The following is a 16,149-nucleotide window of genomic DNA, read 5'->3' on the forward strand; positions in this document are numbered from 1 at the left end:
ATACGGATTATATCGATAGTATTTGCTGGACCTTAGGAGAATCACGAGCTGTCTATTCGTGGTCTTGTGTCTATTCGTGCTCCGTAGGCACGAGAATTGTTAGACAGCTAGGTCTATAGACACGGTTACAGAACAACTCCGTCGCTTCAGCCGTCTTCTCACCCCTTCCCCTGGGTGACAGGGGGCGGGAAAATAAGAGCAGTACAGCAGGCAGCGTGGAGGGGAAAAAGGAGGGAAACAATAGTTTTACAATATTTCTCTTTTCCTCTCTCAGCCTCCCTCTCTCTCTTGCAAAAAAGTAAAGTAAAGTAATAACAGGACGGGAATTACCTAAGTAATTACTACCAACAAAAGCCAACACGCCCTTAAAAAACGCCATTTAAAAACACCCCGGGAAACCGCCTGGCTCCCAGCGTTTCGACTGACTGACGCTGTCATGAAAGAATTTGAGTGGGAAAAGAAAAGCCAGGGGAGGAATCATCTGAACTTGCTGAAAATGACGGCGAAAATGAGCAGCACCAGGATCGTGATGATGGCGATGGTGATTACCCGATTTGTAGCCATCCTAGAGAACAGAGATTGTTAGTTTGATTGGTGGTTAAAGGGGGTTTAAGATGCTGGTGGGTAGGTGGTCACAGTACCTACGGGCCATCCCTCGGAGTGTCTTGACGCTTCGGTCCACTGGAGAGGGAGAGTTTCTTAGTTGTCATTGTCTTTTTTTCTTTTAAAAAGGGGGAGGAGAGAGTGAACGCACCATAGCCTTCACTCTCGAGCAGGACATCAGTCGTGTGCTGGATGGTCTCGCGCTGGCGGTGCAGGTCGGCTAGCGTGTTGGCGCCGATGGCCTCAGTCTCGTTGGCGAGGGCTTGGCTGGCGCGCAGGCGCTGGGTGCTGCGATCGAGGCGGTCGGTGCCGCTCAGCAGCTGCTGGCGCTGCTCGAGCTGGACGTCGCCGGCACCACCTAACTGCGAGTCGCCGGGGTTGTCGCTGTAGCGGCCGGCGCCGAACAGCGCCGCGCGGTCGTCGGCCAGCGTGCGCAGCTTGCGCTTGTAGCCGTCGACGTCGGCGTCGTAGTTGCGCAGCCGCTGGTTGACGCGCGTGCGCGTGCTCGACGGGATGTTCTGCTTCTCGAGCCGCATCTGGTCCAGCAGCTCGCCCGCCTCCTCGAGCGCCCGCTCCGCGAGGGACAGCGCCGCCTTGCGCGGCTCCCCCGACAGCTCGGGGATCGAGTCCAGCTTCTGCGTCAGGTCCGCCTGCACTAGCTTAAACTCAGCCTCGTAGCTGCTGAACAGCTCCGTGCCCGCCTCCGTGTCGAGAGGGTTGTGCGCCATCTTTGCTCGGCTTTTCGTCTTTGTCTTCGCCTCTTCGCTTCTTGGGTAGCTGGTTGGCGCCCGCGTATATGGGCTCTGTTTTTACTTGTGACGTCTGTCGAGGGTCGTGTAGGTGGAAGGGCTGCCTAGACCAGCAGATGCAGCCACGCCTCTCTCTTCGTCAAGCAGAGGACACTTTGGTCAACGGGCTTCGATTGGCCGAGTGCGCTTTTCCCAGTCGGCTTTGGTCGCTTGCGATGCGAGAAAAAAAACGGCCGATTGTTATTCGTTTGTTTGGCGGTCTCGGAAGCTCGCGGGGATGGAGCAGAATTGATTGAGCGATGCTGGAGGTTGGTGAGGTTGTTTGAAAGCGGCTCTCGGCTGACTGGTCTGCTCTGGTTTGGGGTTGGTTACGTACGTCCCGCCCTCGAAGCGTTCCTCGTGCCTGGGGGCCGGCTGGTGTCATCAGCTTGCAGGGGACATGGCCGCTGCCAGCCACTCCACCAAGAGAAAAAAAAGGCCGTACCAATCAGAGCGCAAAACTCTCTCCGCTAGTGGGTCAACTGGAGTAGTGTCTGGAGTACTTAAGGGCCCGGTTCTGCTTACTTTTTCTGTTTTTTTTCTTTCCTTCTCCATGAAAGTTTAGTCCCCCGGCGACGCAGAAAACAGGCTCGGCGCTTAGGAAAGCAATTTCTGCATGGGCACCGAGTTGTAATCAGCTGGGCAGAGCATCATGGAGTCCTAAGAATTGCTACTGAGCGCGTTTTTATACGGGCACTCAATGAGTACCGCAGTTCCGTTTGGCGCCGACATTTCCTATTTCACAGACACGAGTTTCGTCTTCTGCAGCTACTACTGGCAGGTAGACGAAGTTGGCTTTTCTTTTATGCCTTGATAGTTTGGTTTGGAAACATGAGCTTTCTCCAAGGTGTTCTAACTGTTTACGGAGTTTCACATGTTCCTTGCCCTAGTGAGAGAGTCAGTTTTGTCTATCTGAATAACATATTTTATCTATTTGCAAGAACTTTCAGTGTCTTTGCAGAGTCTCTTCCAACGAGATAAGGCGGGATGTCTCAATATTTTATCGTTTACCTGAATACGGAGTATCTTGGTTGCCATAAGAGTTTCGCATTTGGCAAAAGGCCAACTGCCATTATTGAGGAATACGTTTAGTGTATTCCGTACAGTTCGTGTCCTTGGGCAATAGGGAGGCTGACCACCTGTGTTAGTTGATCTCACTGAAGTGAAAGACTTGAGGCCGGTTTGCTATGGCTTCCATCTCTTATAAACACCCCTCCACTGTCAACCGCAGCTATTAACTTGTAAGTCTCTTTGGCACTGAAAGATTGCCGGGTTCCGACGGAATTCTTACGGTGTGACTCGACTATCGGTGACCTCAATCTTCAGATCAAAGATAGGCAGATGCCCGCATGACCGTGCCTTAGTTTGATCCGGTCTGTACTCACCATGAAACGATTCATCTGAATTTTTGCGAAGGCAAACTACACATGCATAGCAACCTACAGGTTCAATCCGCGACGTGGAAGATATGTGTCGATGCAAACACAATGACTGAATCGCCTTCATGATCTGTGAAGCACTTCGTAGCAGCAAGTCTAGATAGACAGACTAACCCGATGCGGACTACGTCGTGGAGTTGGCAACTGGGCGCCGGGGTCCCGCTTTGGACTGCGGCTCGATGCCTCTAGTATCACTTGTGGCTTCCCATCGGGATTCCCTCACCAGACAGCGAATTCTTTGCAGCTGGCTTTACTAGTGTAAAATTGCCGCTTGTCTGCGCGCGCTTTTTGCCCTTGACGGTATTCCGTTTACGAACAGGCAAGCGCTAGACAGTCCACTGCCGGCACTGGCAGGCACTGGCGATTGATCGCCTGCAACCTGACCTGACCGTGGGCACCTGCCGTCCGAGGTGATGTGTCGCGGTTCTGAAGCTGTTTGAACCGGCAGGGCAGGACATTCCATGCTTAGTGTTTCAGCAATTGCGCTTTCCTTTTGTACCTGTCTTCCATTCCCGTTTGAGTCCCTCTTCGGTTCCAGGTTTCCTCCTTCCCTTCTGTCACACCTGCCACGTCCCGTCTTTCGGGAACACCCTTCACTCAGACGAACGAAATGGGCGACAACGACAGCGACAGCGGACAAGAGCCCTTGTAAGTCGGATTTCGGCCTCTCCATTGAATGTCTCACTCTCGTCGTGCGTGACCAAATGCCAGCAGCGATTGGCGTCGGCTAGCGCACGCAGCGCAGCCAGCCACAGCACATCCGCCTATGGCGGCCCGGGCAGATCGCTCTGCAAGTCTGCAGCACTCTGCAAGTTGCCTCCTGGCAGCAGCCCGCACATGAGGCCTGGTGGTCGTGTTGCTCCTTCTAGTGGAGGTTCTACCCAACGAGAAGCTAGGCTATTGCTGCTCAAGCGCGCTCTGCATCTGCATGTTTGCGCAGGTCTGGGCTCTCTGGGCTGCCACGGCCCCTAGTGTCCTGCTGTAACCTAGCTTTATCCTGTCGGGCTAGGTGTTGTGTCTTGCTCTCACCTGCGCTCCCACGTACTTCCACTCATACGATACGTCCACACGCCCGCGCACGCAAGCGCACGCCTCACAATCCATCCCAATCTGTCCATGACTTTCACAGACCACTCAGACATATTATGGCCCATTACCCCACCGCCCCGCCACCCGGCTTCCTTCCAAGGAGTCTCTACTTTGCTGGAACTGTCCCGTCCGTTGTACGCCGTTGTAGTCGAGCCGGGCGGTGCCGTTTTAACCAGCACTCCCTTCCTTCGAAGCCGCTGCCGTTCATGCCCGCTCCTCACCCATGAGCCCTCCGGTTAACCGTGTTCCTAGGAAGAAGGTCGCCATCGTGGGCAGTGGCTGCGCCGGCATCGCCGCCCTGTGGGCCTTGAATCGGAGCCACCACGATGTGTACCTTTACGAGGCCGACAGCCGCCTTGGGGGCCATACCAACACCGTGGAATGGGTGAAGGGCAAATACAAGACCATGGTCGACACGGGTTTCATTGTCATGAATACGGCCACCTACCGTGCGTTGCTGCTGCCCAGGATTGTTCTTGAGATGTGCTAACCCGCTGCAGCAAACTTCATCAACTTTCTCAACAGGATCCGTGTGGACATGGTGCAGACGGAGATGACGTTTGCCGTCTCGCGAGACCATGGCCTGTTTGAGTGGGCCGGGGGCGGTCTGGACGCCCTGTTTTGCCAGCGGGGGAATCTGTTCTCGCCGAGGATGTGGCGCATGATATTTGACATTGTCCGTTTCAACCAGATGGCCCTGGACGTCTTGAGGAAAGACGACCAGACTTCTGTTCGCCCCGACGAAACGATTGGCGAGTATATGCAGCGAAACGGGTACTCGGATTCCTTCCGCGACGACTATCTTATCCCCATGACGGCCGCGGTCTGGAGCACGAGCCCCGACAAGTGCTCGCTCGACTTTCCGGCCGTGACTTTGATTCGCTTCCTGTTTGTACTAGCCCTCTCTAGCCAGCCTTTTACTTGAATCTCAAGCTAATTTACGAGTCAAGATGGAACCACCACCTTCTGTCGACGGTCGCCGCGAGGCCACCGTGGCTCACCATATCAGAAGGGTCAAAGGCGTATATTGACGTTGTCATGAAGGGCTTTCCACCGAACCATCTGTTTCTCAACACGCGAGTACGGTCCGTGACCAACGAGGACGACGGCCGTGTGCGGCTCCACCTCGACGGGGGGCGGTCCGAGGTGTTCGACCACGTTATCCTGGCAACACACGGCGACCAGGCGTATTCAATAATCCGCGAGTCTGCAACGGACGAGGAGAGGGACATCATGTCAAGCTTCCACACGTCCGAGAACTCGGCAGTGTTGCATTCGGACCTGTCTCTGATGCCCGAGTCTCGAAAGTCGTGGTCGAGCTGGAACTACATAACCAAATCGTCACCCCTGACGGGCACGGGCAACATTGACCAGGTCTGCCTGACATACAACATGAACATCTTGCAGCACATCCCACGGGAAGCCTTTGGCGACGTGCTTGTGACGCTCAATCCGCTCCACGAGCCGGATCCGAACACAGTGCAGGGGCGTTATTCGTACAGGCACCCTCTTTACACGCCTGCGGCCATCCGGGCCCAGCAGCGTCTGCCAGACATACAGAACAAGCGCGGGATCAGCTATGCGGGAGCATGGACTAAATATGGGTTTCACGAGGACGGGTTCAGTAGCGGCCTCCATGTCGCGCAGGACTATCTTGGGTCAAAACTGCCATTTGAGTTCAAGGACTCAACATTTAGTCGCGGCAAGAAACCGGAACTGCGACTCGGGGACCGGATTTTGCGATTGTGGATTTTGGCCATTCAGATGTTCTTCATTGCCGTCGTGGACAGGATCGCGAGGCAGTTGCGGACGACGAAGCAGCTGGCCGTTTCGGCATCCCGCGTGAACGGTAGTGCGGCGATGAATGGGAACGGGAGAGTGCACGAGAAGGAGCTGTAGTGAGGTGACTGAGACAGGAGACAGGCGCACACGGTGATTCTGGGGCATTTGCGGGGGCCCTAAATTTGTAGATTCCCCCCAAAGAAAAGAAGAAAATAAGTAAAAGAAGATGAGTATTAGCTCTATCCATACATGAGTTTACGAGACACTCTCTTCTCTGTCTAGGGATTTTCTTCCCTAAGATGCTCGTCGAAACCCAAGTCTTTAACCCCCGAAGAAGCTCGGAGCTCGTATTGAGATGGAGAGGGATGGCCGCTGGCAGCTGACGGCCAGCTGGCGGCTGCGCGGTGCCTGAGTTCGGACAGCTTAAGCTATCAGACCATTCAATGGCAATCCACCACCAAAAGCTCGCCCGACAGACGAGCAACAGCCATGAATTCAATATCACGATTTGGCCGGCGCACGGCAGAGCGAGCGACGGGGTGGTCATGTTTCGGGTGCCGGGCTGCACAGGGCCAATGGGCGGGCAACACCGTGTCGCGGGGCGCGCGGTTCATATCAAAAACGGTGACAAAAGACCAGCAGCACGCAAACCCGCGCGCCCGCCCAGAGCTGCAGGGCATGCTCAAGGTGCGCGAGATCTACAAGCAGCGGAATAGGTCAACCATGTAGGTCCAGGTCCAGATTTGGGTCTTGGCCCTTGCGAAGGCGCCGCGAAAGCTCACCGCGTGCTCCCAGGTTCTACACCCTCAGCATCATCCTCGGCACCGTCGCCTTTTCGTACGGCTCGGTCCCGCTCTACAAGATGGTAAGCCTCCCCGTTGGCTCCCCCATCTGTTGTCTATTTCCAGTCTTGTCAACACACGCCGCTAACCGTTGTCTGTGTCCGTCCCTCTCCAGCTCTGCCAGACGATCGGCTGGGGCGGGCAGCCCATCAAGGCGCACGGCAGCTCGGGCTCAGGGTCCGACGCCGACTTCGACCTGGCCAGCCGGCTGAAGCCGGTGACGGACGCCAAGCGGATCCGCGTCACGTTCAGCTCGTCCGTGTCGGACACGCTGCCGTGGAAGTTTGTGCCGCAGCAGCGCGAGGTGCGCGTGCTGCCGGGCGAGACGGCGCTGGCCTTTTACACGGCCACCAACAAGAGCGACTCGGACATAATCGGGATCGCCACGTACAGCGTCACGCCCGGCCAGGTCGCGCCGTACTTTAGCAAGATCCAGTGTTTTTGTTTTGAGGAGCAGCGCCTGAATGCCGGCGAGACGGTCGACATGCCCGTCTTCTTCTACCTCGACCCCGACCTACTGAATGATGTCAACATGAAGGGCGTCGAGACGGTCACGCTGAATTATACGTTTTTTAGTACGTTCCCTCCCTCCATTTGTCTCGGTTTTGCGACAGGTTACTAACCGCTGTATCCTTCCCCTGCAGAGGCTCGCTATGACAACAACGGGGATACCAAAGGCTTCCAGCCGGCTCCGGCAGTATAGCCTCGGGTCTAGGCCTGGGTCTAGTCTGCAGATGGCCAGTGACGGTAGTAGAGAAGGGCGACCATTGTAAGATAAACACATACACACACATATATATGTATATACCTACATTTGTATGTACATACATACCTACCAATTCCTCTCCTTAGGGATGATGGCCCTTTTGGAGCCACACGACTTCGGCGCATGGGTAAGGAAGCTGAAGCAAGCGACGTTGTTTAAAAAGACATGGAATTAACAACTCATGGCAAGTCATAGAATGGCGGCCCAAGGCTAGAAGTCACAGGGGACGAGCCCTGGGATCAATTATGGCATTCCTTACCAGCAGAATGCTTTGTGTGAAGCTAGAGTAGGTAAGCTGTTCACAGATGCGGTGGCTATAAGAAGACTACCTAGTATCTAGGTAGCTTTGGATGTTTGCTACCATTACCGGCGAGGCCCCGGCTCAGTATCGCTGTCCCGAATGCCTTCTTAATAGGTAGGTACCGTCGTCGCCATGCCCGTGTCTAGCCGCAAATCCTCGACGCAGGTAAGGTACTGTAGTTACGTACTATATCTACAGCCCCCTCCGGTTTTTGGGCGCGGACTGCTGTGGACGAGCCCGGACGCTCGAGGGATATACACGTACATGTACATGTATTTCGGTGAAGACGGCACGGGATGGCACCGTGTTTGTGGCTGGCTGGCTGGCCTAGCTAGGTCTGCGCGCAGCTGAGATAGGCAGCTACCTAGCTACTCCGCATGTCCCTCGCGAACCGAGGCTTGCATTTTCCCCTTTTTTCCTTGTGACACAAGCCAGGGCTATCATCAATCTGCATACCTAGCCAGAAGAGAGAGAGAGAGAGAGAGAGAGCCGCATGATCTCTTCAGCCCCATCGGAATGAGATAGAATGGCAGATACCACCTACCTTACCTGAACTTGGTTTGGTTGGGCAGGTCCGCAATGCCCTGTCGCTAGCCGCTTTTGCTGTCGTCGAATAGTCGGGCCCACGGGGGGTCGACAACCATAGCTACTGCTAGCGAGGGGGGCTAGCTAGCTGGAGTCTGGAGAAAATAGAGGGGTAGCGCGATACCACCCACCCGGCAGCCGCGAATAAAATGCCCACGCTTCACCCCGTTGCATCGCCCCCTTGCCCTGAGGGAGACGCTCAGCATGACAGAAACCGGATTGTGTGCTTCTCTCAAACCACGCCAAGACTGGCACTTCTTTTGTGTTTTTTCTGTCTCGAAAAGGTATATATTGCCCGTATGGCTGCTCTGGTCTTTGCCATGGCCGTCGCCGCCGTGGCTACCCCTAGGTAGGCAGTGTCTCGCATCGCCCACGACATGGGTCTCTTCGCCGTGGTTAAGGGGCTGCCCCCTTTGGCGGCTGCTCTGGCGGCTGCCGCAGCAACCTACGCCCCTATCCCCGCCGACCTGACGACGCCCCTGCAGCAGCGCTTGGCCATCAGCGGACCCAACAGTGAGTGATCCGTGCCTGGGTGACACAACAGCCAGACTGACGGGGACCCAGCCGTGACGGTCGCGTGGAACACATTCCAGCAGCTCGCGCAGCCGTGCGTGCAGTATGGGACGGCGCCGGGCGCGCTCAGCCGGCAGGCGTGCTCGACGTCGTCGGTGACGTACGCGACGTCGCGCACGTGGTCCAACGTGGTGACGGTGAGCGGGCTGACGCCGGCGGCGACGTACTACTACAAGATCGTGTCGACCAACTCGACGGTGGGCCACTTCTTCAGCCCGCGGCTGCCGGGCGACAAGACGCCCTTCCAGATGAACGCCGTCATCGACCTGGGCGTCTACGGGCGCGACGGCTACACCATCAAGGCGGACAAGCGCAGGCGCGACGACATCCCGGCCGTCGACCCGTCGCTCAACCACACCACCATCCACCGGCTCGCGCAGACCATCAACGACTACGAGTTCATCGTGCACCCGGGCGACATTGGCTACGCCGACGACTGGATCCTCAAGGCGCACAACTGGTTCGATGGCAAGGACGGCTACCAGGTCATCACCGAGGACTTCTTCAACCAGCTGGCGCCCATCGCGGGGCGCAAGCCGTACATGGCCTCTCCCGGAAACCACGAGGCGAGTTGCCAGGAGGTGCCGCTGACGAGCGGGCTGTGCCCGAGCGGCCAGAAGAACTTTACCGACTTCATCAACCGCTTCGGGCGGACCATGCCGGCGGCCTTTGCGTCGACGTCGGCCGACGCGCCGGCCAAGGTGGCTGCGAACCGGGCACGCGTGCTATCAAACCCACCGTTCTGGTACTCGTTCGAGTACGGCATGGTGCACGTGGCCATGATCGACACCGAGACCGACTTCACCGACGCGCCAGACCAGCCGGGTGGCTCGGCGCACCTGGGCGCGGGGCCGTTTGGCAGCTACGCGCGGCAGCAGCTCGACTTCCTCGAGGCAGACCTCGCGTCGGTCGACCGGGCAGTGACGCCGTGGGTGGTGGTGGCGGGCCACCGGCCGTGGTACACGACGGGCGACTCCAACGCGTGCGCGCCGTGCCAGAAGGCCTTCGAGCCGCTGCTGTATAGGTACGGCGTGGACCTGGCCATCTTCGGCCACGTGCACAACAGCCAGCGCTTCGCGCCAGCCGTCAACGGGACCGCGGACCCGGCTGGCCTAGCCAACCCCAAGGCGCCCATGTACATTGTCGCGGGCGGCGCGGGCAACATCGAGGGCCTCGAGGATGTTGGCACCAACACGACCATCAACCGCTTCGCCTACGCCGACAGCTTCAGCTACGCCACCGTCAGCTTCCTCGACGCGCAGCGCCTGCGCGTCGACTTTGTGCGCAGCGACAACGGCGTGCAGCTCGACAGCTCCGTGCTCTTCAAGCAGCACGCCCAGCGCTTTGTCGTGCAGTGAGCGGGCGGGCGACACTAGGATTTGGTTTTGAGGGAGTACTAGTTGTATATGTAGACATGTCATGTGATTTTGTTACCCTACCATGTGTGTGCAGTAGTATTCAGTCAGCGTCGTCGCGCCGTTGGGTAGGTTCCCGACTTATATCACGCATTCGTCCGAGATAGATAGCCATTTTCCAGCATGCATGCGGGCTTTGGAGATTTGGGGATTGGGGGTCGTCTCCCTCTCGCGATTGGTGCTTTCTCGCCATGTCCATGCAGCGGGTGCATCGATTGGCGTCCATTTGCATTAGTGGTTGTAGGTAGGTAGGCATGCAACCATAATGCCCTATCTCAAGCATATGCTACTGCTTTTTTCGAGAGGGTTAGCTGAAATTAGATGGCAGCGGCCTGGATAGCATTGCGTGGTGATCTCGCGGTTATAAGGCAGCTCTTCGCTGTTGTTGATGCAAAAGTTGATTGGTTTGAAGAGGAGTCTCTCAGCTGTTTACAGTTGGTTAATGAATAGGACGGCAGCGACCCGGAAGTGTGGGGGTGGGACCCCGGGAAGCGCACAGTCCGATCCCCCCACGTCATCATCAGCGATCTCGCCCGGGCATGCATGAATTGAAAGGTCCAGAGATGGCGGGCAGCTGTTCATGTCCTCCGCTCCGGCTGTGCGGGCTTTACATTAGAGAGTAAAGCCTTTCTAGCCCTACCTCAGTTACTCATACGTATGATTTCGTAGAATTTTAAACAAGAGGTACGCGAGTTTTGACGGAACGGCGCCGGCCAAGCCACTTCGTCCCGCCTTCCCGTCCGGGTCTTATAGGCCCCTGAAGCACATCCGACAGGCCCAGCCAGGGGACCCCCCGTTGGCTCAAATTTGCAGCGCCGCATTGCCGCGTTACACGCCCGAACTGCAACAGCTGGCCGCTGAACAAGTCGGAGCTCGCGCAACCGTGAACGACAGGACCACGCCATCGATTTCGTCGAGCTTCGTTTGATCAGCTACCTAGGTCTCTCCCAACTGCAATCCACTAGCCCACCTCAATCCGCCTGATCTCGTAGAATTGGAGCATCTGCTGGCCAGTTTCGAGATGCCAGCTACGCAGCCGTCGTCCTCGTGCCGGTAGTATGAAAGCTGTCCTGCCGGGAAAGCCAGAATCCCGGCGTCAAGCTCTGGCAACGGGCTACTGGGATTCGCGCCGCATCACCGTGAGCTGCCAACCACAACCCCAACCTCGACTGAACCTTAACCCTGACCTCAACGCCGCTAACCTCAGCTGCCGCCGCCGACTCTAGGCCTACATCACCGGCTCCGCTCTCTCCATCCTCGGCGAGCCCGACGCCCTCCTGCAGACCATCTACGATGACGACGACGACCCCCTCGACGCCGTCGCCCTGGACGAGGCCTCGGGCAAGATAGCCGTGTCCACCCGCCGCACCGTGCGCATCTACCGGCCCTTTGGCCAGAAGGAGAATGCGCTCAGGTGGGCGCTGCAGTCCTCTTTCTCCATCAACCCCAACCAAGGACCCACGGGCACACACCGAGACACGTCCACATCTCTCTCGTGGGGTAGCTCCGAGGAGCTGCTGGTGGCGCACTCACACCTCGAACTATACCAGACCTCGTTGGAGCCAGAGTGCTCGTGGCGCAAGGAGCTGGCAAGCCCCGTCGCGCTCGCCACCCTGTCCTACGACTCGGCCTACATTGCCTCGGTCGGCCAGGTCGACCGCCTGGTCAAGGTGTGGCGCCGCCTGAGCTACGGATCCGACGATGTGCGCTTCGACTTTGCCTACCTCCCCCACCCACAGCCTGTGACGGGCTTCCACTGGCGCCTGCCGCACCACATCGACCAGACCATCGATAATGTGCTTTACACATTTTGCGCCGACAACACCCTGCGCGTCTGGACAGGCTCCGACAGCCATGGCCAGCAACACCTGCAGCTATGGGGGAAGCTCGACCTGGCCACGGCGATGCAAGACAGGGCCGCAAAGTCCTCGACTGTCCCGGTGTTCCGCTGGGCCTTTATGATGCATGGCCGGGATCTCTCTGCCGCCACCGAAACCGCGGTCCGAGACGGCGCCTCGCCGCCGGCCGACGACGCGGCGGCCCTCGACCACGTCATTGCCGTGGCGAACCGGAGCCCCGAGATCTGCGTCGTATTGGACGGCCAAGGCCGCATGTCTGCGTGGGCGCTCGAGAACGTCGGCTGCAAGACACAAAAGGCGGCCATATTCAACGTAGTCCATGTCAACTCCCCAGAGTTCGACTTTCTAAAAGGCCGCTCGGCCACCCCTAGACCACACGTAGAGGCCTACAGCTACTGCAACCCTGGCGGCCACTTGCACATTCTCATGCACTTCTTTGACGGTGGGATCGAGGTCTACCGCACCAGAATTGCCCAATTATTCGACGTGAACCCGCAGACGAGGCGCATGGCCCTCAGATGTCTGTGGAACGGCCACTCGGCGCCCATCAGGAAGATCGTGCGCAACTTCAGCGGGCGCGCCATTGTGTCGCGGACGGAAAAGAACCAGAGCATTATATGGAAGCACCAGCTGGACGCCAAGCGCACAACCATCTCGCGCCAGACGGCCATCCAGCACGACGTGCACATCCACCGCATGTGTCTGCTCCGGAAAGGGCGCTTTGTCGTCTTTCTCTGCCACGACCACGTGGCCTTGTGGGACTGTCGCAAGTCGACGCCCGTGCTGCTGGCCGAAGGCAAATACGACATCCCCGGGAAGCCGCTGTGCCTGCTGATCTTGCCCCGCGTCAAGGTCGAGGACTACACCACGGCGCACATCGCGACCATAACCTCGGAGAAGCAGGGGCTCGTCTGGGAGGTGAAGCTGCCCTTTTACGCCACCCACGAGAGCGGGGCCCCCCCGGCCAACGGGAACAGCCACCAGCAGGCCACGATCCGCGAGTTCGTCAAGTTCGAGCTCGAGGATGCCGGCGACCTCGGCTACGTCCTGCCCGTGGATCCGGCCGGGGCGTCGCCCATCGTGTCGGGGTTCCTCGACGTGTTTGCGCGCGACGTGGCCATCTCGTACACGCACTCGGGGCGCGTCGAGTTCTGGACGGCGCGGGTCGGGCACGAGGGCAACGGGGTCGAGTGGCTCTCGACCAGCTCGATGGAGACGGGCGTGGCCAGCCCGGCGCTCGTCAGCGGGAGCACCATGAGGAGGGCGGCGCTGGTCAACGCGGCCAGGTCGTCGCTGACCATCTGGGACATACGCGGCGCGCGCCTCGAGTATGCCGACGACTTTGAGGGCGGCCGGGCCATCCAGGACCTCGACTGGACGTCGACGCCCGATTCGCAGTCCATCCTAGCCGTCGGCTTCCCGCACCGCGTGCTGCTGCTCTCGCAGATGCGCTTCGACTACCTCAACAAGGGCCCCGCGTGGGCGCCCCTGCGCGAGATCAACATCCACGGCCTCACGCCGCACCCCATCGGCGACTCGACGTGGCTGGGCGACGGCCACCTGGTCATCGGCGCCGGCAACCAGTTCTTTGTGCACGACCGCCAGTTCGACGTGTCGAGCTCCCTCGTGGCGACGCTGCGGCTGCCGCAGCGCAAGGGCGGCAACTGGGACCTCTTCGACGTGGTGCAGCGCCTCAACGGCCCGCTGCCCGTCTTCCACCCCCAGTTCCTCAGCCAGTGCATCCTGGCCGGCAAGATCGCGCTCGTGCACGCCGTCCTGCTGGCCCTGCACCGCACGCTCAAGTTCTGGGTCGAGGGCGAGCCCATTGACGACTACCTGGGCCTGCCTACTGAGGCCTTTTACATTTCGGACAACGTATGTCTTCCTTTTTTCTTTTTCTCTCTTCTTTTCCCAGAGTATATCCGTTTCCTCCCATGATCTCACAGTGTTATCTTCATACTATATTAAAGTCGCTAACTCTTCCTGTCGACCCACCCAGGCATCCAAAGCATCGTCGGGCAAGGGGGCGCTCGACTACCTGAGCCGGGGCGAGTCGTACGACAATGGCGGCGGCGGCGGCGGCGGCGGCGGCGACGACGAGACGTTCAGCGAGGAGTTGGCGGGGGTCATCAGCGAGAAGCTGACGCGCGTGGGGATCCCGCAGCTGTCGGGGCACGAGCAGATCCAGCTGGTGGACATTGTCGAGTGCGTGGGCCTCGTGGAGAAGCAGCGGCGGTCGCTTGACGAGAACGGCGCGCGCTTCACCCTCTTCTTCCGCCAGCACGCGCTGCGCAAGGGCCGCACCAACGAGATCCACCTCTCGTGGCGCGAGATCAACTGGGCCTACCACTCGGGCAGCCAGGACATCCTGCTCGACTTTGTCGCCCGCCAGCACCACGGCAGGATGCTGTGGGAGGACGCACGGGAGAGCGGCATCTTTATGTGGCTGACGGACGGGGCGGCGGTTGTGAGTTTTCTCTCCTTTTTCTGACAAGTCATTGACTGACTGTTTGTCTTTTGATATCAGCGCGCCCAGTTCGAGGCGATTGCTCGTAACGAGTACACTAAGAGCGAAGTCAAGAACCCCGTCGACTGCAGCCTCTTCTACCTCGCCCTCAAGAAGAAGACGGTGCTGCAGGGGCTGTGGCGTATGGCGTCGTGGAACCGCGAGCAGGGCGCGACGCAGCGCTTCCTGGCCAATAACTTTGACGACCCCAAGTGGCGCACGGCGGCGCTCAAGAATGCCTATGCGCTGATGAGCAAGCGGCGGTTTGGTTAGTGTTTTGCTTTTTTTTCTGACTCTGTGGATTTACTGACCGACGGGCAGAATACGCTGCCGCCTTCTTCCTGCTGGCGGGCCACCTCGACGACGCGGTCAACGTCTGCTTCAACCAGCTCAAGGACCTGCAGCTGGCCATCGCGGTGGCGCGTGTGTACGAGGGCGACCACGGCCCGGTGCTGCGCAAGCTGCTCGAGGAGGAGGTGCTGGCGATTGCGGCGCAAGAGGGCAACCGCTGGCTGGCGTCGTGGGCGTTTTGGATGCTGCACCGCCGCGACATGGCGGTGCGCGCGCTTATTGTCAGTTTTTTCTCCTCCCCCCCTTTTTTTTCTGGGTCGTCTTCTAATTAGGCTCTCGACAGACGCCCGTGTACACGCTCCTCGAGACGCCGGGGTCGCCGGACCTGCGGTCCAAGCTGTTCCTGACGGACGACCCGGCGCTCGTGATCCTGTACGCGCAGCTGCGGCAGAAGACGCTGCAGACGCTGCGCGGCGCGTCCAAGGTGACGCCCAAGGTCGAGTGGGAGTTTGTGCTGCACAACGCGCGCCTGTACGACCGCATGGGCTGTGACCTGCTAGGCCTCGACCTGGTGCGCAACTGGGAGTTCTTTGCCGGTGCTGGTGCGACGCTCGACGACAGCACTACGCCTGCCACAAATGGTCTTGGTGCGCTTAGTCTTCTTAAAAGAAGGGGCTCCCTCGTCGTGTCGGATTTGCTGGCCGCGTCCCAGTCGCCTGTTGCTGCTGGTGGTCTCGCGCAGTTCATGCCCGCCGAGATGAAGTCGGGCGGCCACCTCGGCCACCATCAGCCATCCCCGGCGCCCGCGACCGTGTTTGAGGAGCCCGATGCAAACTCTCTGCTAGACAGCTTTGGGTTTTAATGGTCAGGACCAATTTGCCGGGTTAGAGGTGGCGGGTGAAAGAGAGACAAGGGGGGATAAGTGCTTTTGTCGTTGTAAGCATGCTGTATTTTGTTTTGTGTTAGGGGGGGTGCCAGAATGGTGTTTTTTTGGGGGATAGATAGATGAGTGGTTGAGTGGGTGCATCACAGTACGTATATTCATTGCGGGGAGCGGTTAGGTGTTTATTTACTTTCGGTCTCTTTTTTGGGACTGGATTGAATTATATTGAATCAGGACGGATTAAAGCTGTAACGGGACGAATGGACATGCAAGTTGGAGGGTGCTGCAGCCTGTCTACCTGGGCCCGCTGTTTGATAAGGGTGTGAATGGTGTAACTAGAATCGAACCCTAACCCTCGCCGCAATCGGAAGGGGGTCTTGAATGACAGGGCTAGGTTGGCATCCTCCTCTTCCGCAGCGCAGCGGCG

At 58.5% G+C, this 16,149-nt stretch overlaps 5 protein-coding genes across 5 annotated transcripts; 4 read left to right on the top strand and 1 right to left on the bottom strand.

The window, feature by feature from the left end:
* Window positions 1-25: 25 nt before the first annotated feature.
* B0T26DRAFT_468512 (vesicle transport V-SNARE protein vti1) lies at window positions 26-1,411 on the bottom strand. The gene is made up of 4 exons (XM_060435198.1): window positions 755-1,411; window positions 642-681; window positions 331-565; window positions 26-63 (listed from the first exon to the last, which is right to left on the bottom strand). The coding sequence occupies exons 1-3, from the start codon at window positions 1,329-1,331 to the stop codon at window positions 478-480; spliced, it is 705 nt and encodes a 234-aa protein (XP_060291803.1). The 5' UTR covers window positions 1,332-1,411; the 3' UTR covers window positions 26-63; window positions 331-477.
* Window positions 1,412-3,038: 1,627 nt separating this feature from the next.
* Window positions 3,039-6,067, top strand: B0T26DRAFT_727744 (FAD/NAD(P)-binding domain-containing protein). The gene is made up of 4 exons (XM_060442870.1): window positions 3,039-3,478; window positions 4,172-4,368; window positions 4,420-4,807; window positions 4,870-6,067. Exons 1-4 carry the CDS (start codon window positions 3,441-3,443, stop codon window positions 5,816-5,818), a joined length of 1,572 nt encoding a protein of 523 aa, XP_060291804.1. The 5' UTR covers window positions 3,039-3,440; the 3' UTR covers window positions 5,819-6,067.
* Window positions 6,068-7,210, top strand: B0T26DRAFT_727746 (cytochrome c oxidase assembly protein CtaG/Cox11-domain-containing protein). Its single transcript, XM_060442871.1, has 3 exons — window positions 6,068-6,426; window positions 6,497-6,566; window positions 6,659-7,210. Exons 1-3 carry the CDS (start codon window positions 6,191-6,193, stop codon window positions 7,163-7,165), a joined length of 813 nt encoding a protein of 270 aa, XP_060291805.1. The 5' UTR covers window positions 6,068-6,190; the 3' UTR covers window positions 7,166-7,210.
* Window positions 7,211-8,572: 1,362 nt separating this feature from the next.
* Window positions 8,573-10,126, top strand: B0T26DRAFT_680362 (Metallo-dependent phosphatase-like protein; the record flags this gene model as incomplete). Its single annotated transcript, XM_060440483.1, has 2 exons — window positions 8,573-8,708; window positions 8,760-10,126. 2 exons carry the CDS (start codon window positions 8,573-8,575, stop codon window positions 10,124-10,126), a joined length of 1,503 nt encoding a protein of 500 aa, XP_060291806.1.
* A 665-nt stretch (window positions 10,127-10,791) lies between these two features.
* B0T26DRAFT_727750 (RAVE protein 1 C terminal-domain-containing protein) lies at window positions 10,792-16,145 on the top strand. Its single transcript, XM_060442872.1, has 6 exons — window positions 10,792-11,322; window positions 11,410-13,917; window positions 14,042-14,509; window positions 14,570-14,816; window positions 14,870-15,120; window positions 15,183-16,145. The coding sequence occupies exons 1-6, from the start codon at window positions 11,242-11,244 to the stop codon at window positions 15,699-15,701; spliced, it is 4,074 nt and encodes a 1,357-aa protein (XP_060291807.1). The 5' UTR covers window positions 10,792-11,241; the 3' UTR covers window positions 15,702-16,145.
* The last annotated feature ends 4 nt before the right edge of the window (window positions 16,146-16,149 follow it).

This window comes from Lasiosphaeria miniovina (genome assembly GCF_030549165.1).
Source record: "Lasiosphaeria miniovina strain SMH2392-1A chromosome Unknown B0T26scaffold_7, whole genome shotgun sequence".
NCBI classification, from domain to species: Eukaryota; Fungi; Ascomycota; class Sordariomycetes; order Sordariales; family Lasiosphaeriaceae; genus Lasiosphaeria; species Lasiosphaeria miniovina.

Bases quoted from the DNA above. Each gene is read 5' to 3' on its own strand.
- B0T26DRAFT_727746 (XM_060442871.1), top strand. From the start codon at position 6,191: ATGAATTCAATATCACGATTTGGCCGGCGCACGGCAGAGCGAGCGACG. The intron at 6,427-6,496 runs GTAGGTCCAGGT...GCGTGCTCCCAG, and splicing joins CAGCGGAATAGGTCAACCAT to GTTCTACACCCTCAGCATCA. The intron at 6,567-6,658 runs GTAAGCCTCCCC...GTCCCTCTCCAG, and splicing joins CGGTCCCGCTCTACAAGATG to CTCTGCCAGACGATCGGCTG.
- B0T26DRAFT_727744 (XM_060442870.1), top strand. From the start codon at position 3,441: ATGGGCGACAACGACAGCGACAGCGGACAAGAGCCCTT. The intron at 3,479-4,171 runs GTAAGTCGGATT...CCGTGTTCCTAG, and splicing joins GACAGCGGACAAGAGCCCTT to GAAGAAGGTCGCCATCGTGG. The intron at 4,808-4,869 runs GTTTGTACTAGC...TTACGAGTCAAG, and splicing joins GTGACTTTGATTCGCTTCCT to ATGGAACCACCACCTTCTGT.
- B0T26DRAFT_468512 (XM_060435198.1), bottom strand. From the start codon at position 1,331: ATGGCGCACAACCCTCTCGACACGGAGGCGGGCACGGAGCTGTTCAGC. The intron at 682-754 runs GTGCGTTCACTC...CTCCCTCTCCAG, and splicing joins GCTCGAGAGTGAAGGCTATG to TGGACCGAAGCGTCAAGACA. The intron at 566-641 runs GTACTGTGACCA...TCTGTTCTCTAG, and splicing joins CTCCGAGGGATGGCCCGTAG to GATGGCTACAAATCGGGTAA.
- B0T26DRAFT_727750 (XM_060442872.1), top strand. From the start codon at position 11,242: ATGAAAGCTGTCCTGCCGGGAAAGCCAGAATCCCGGCGTCAAGCTCTG. The intron at 14,817-14,869 runs GTTAGTGTTTTG...ACCGACGGGCAG, and splicing joins GATGAGCAAGCGGCGGTTTG to AATACGCTGCCGCCTTCTTC. The intron at 15,121-15,182 runs GTCAGTTTTTTC...GGCTCTCGACAG, and splicing joins TGGCGGTGCGCGCGCTTATT to ACGCCCGTGTACACGCTCCT.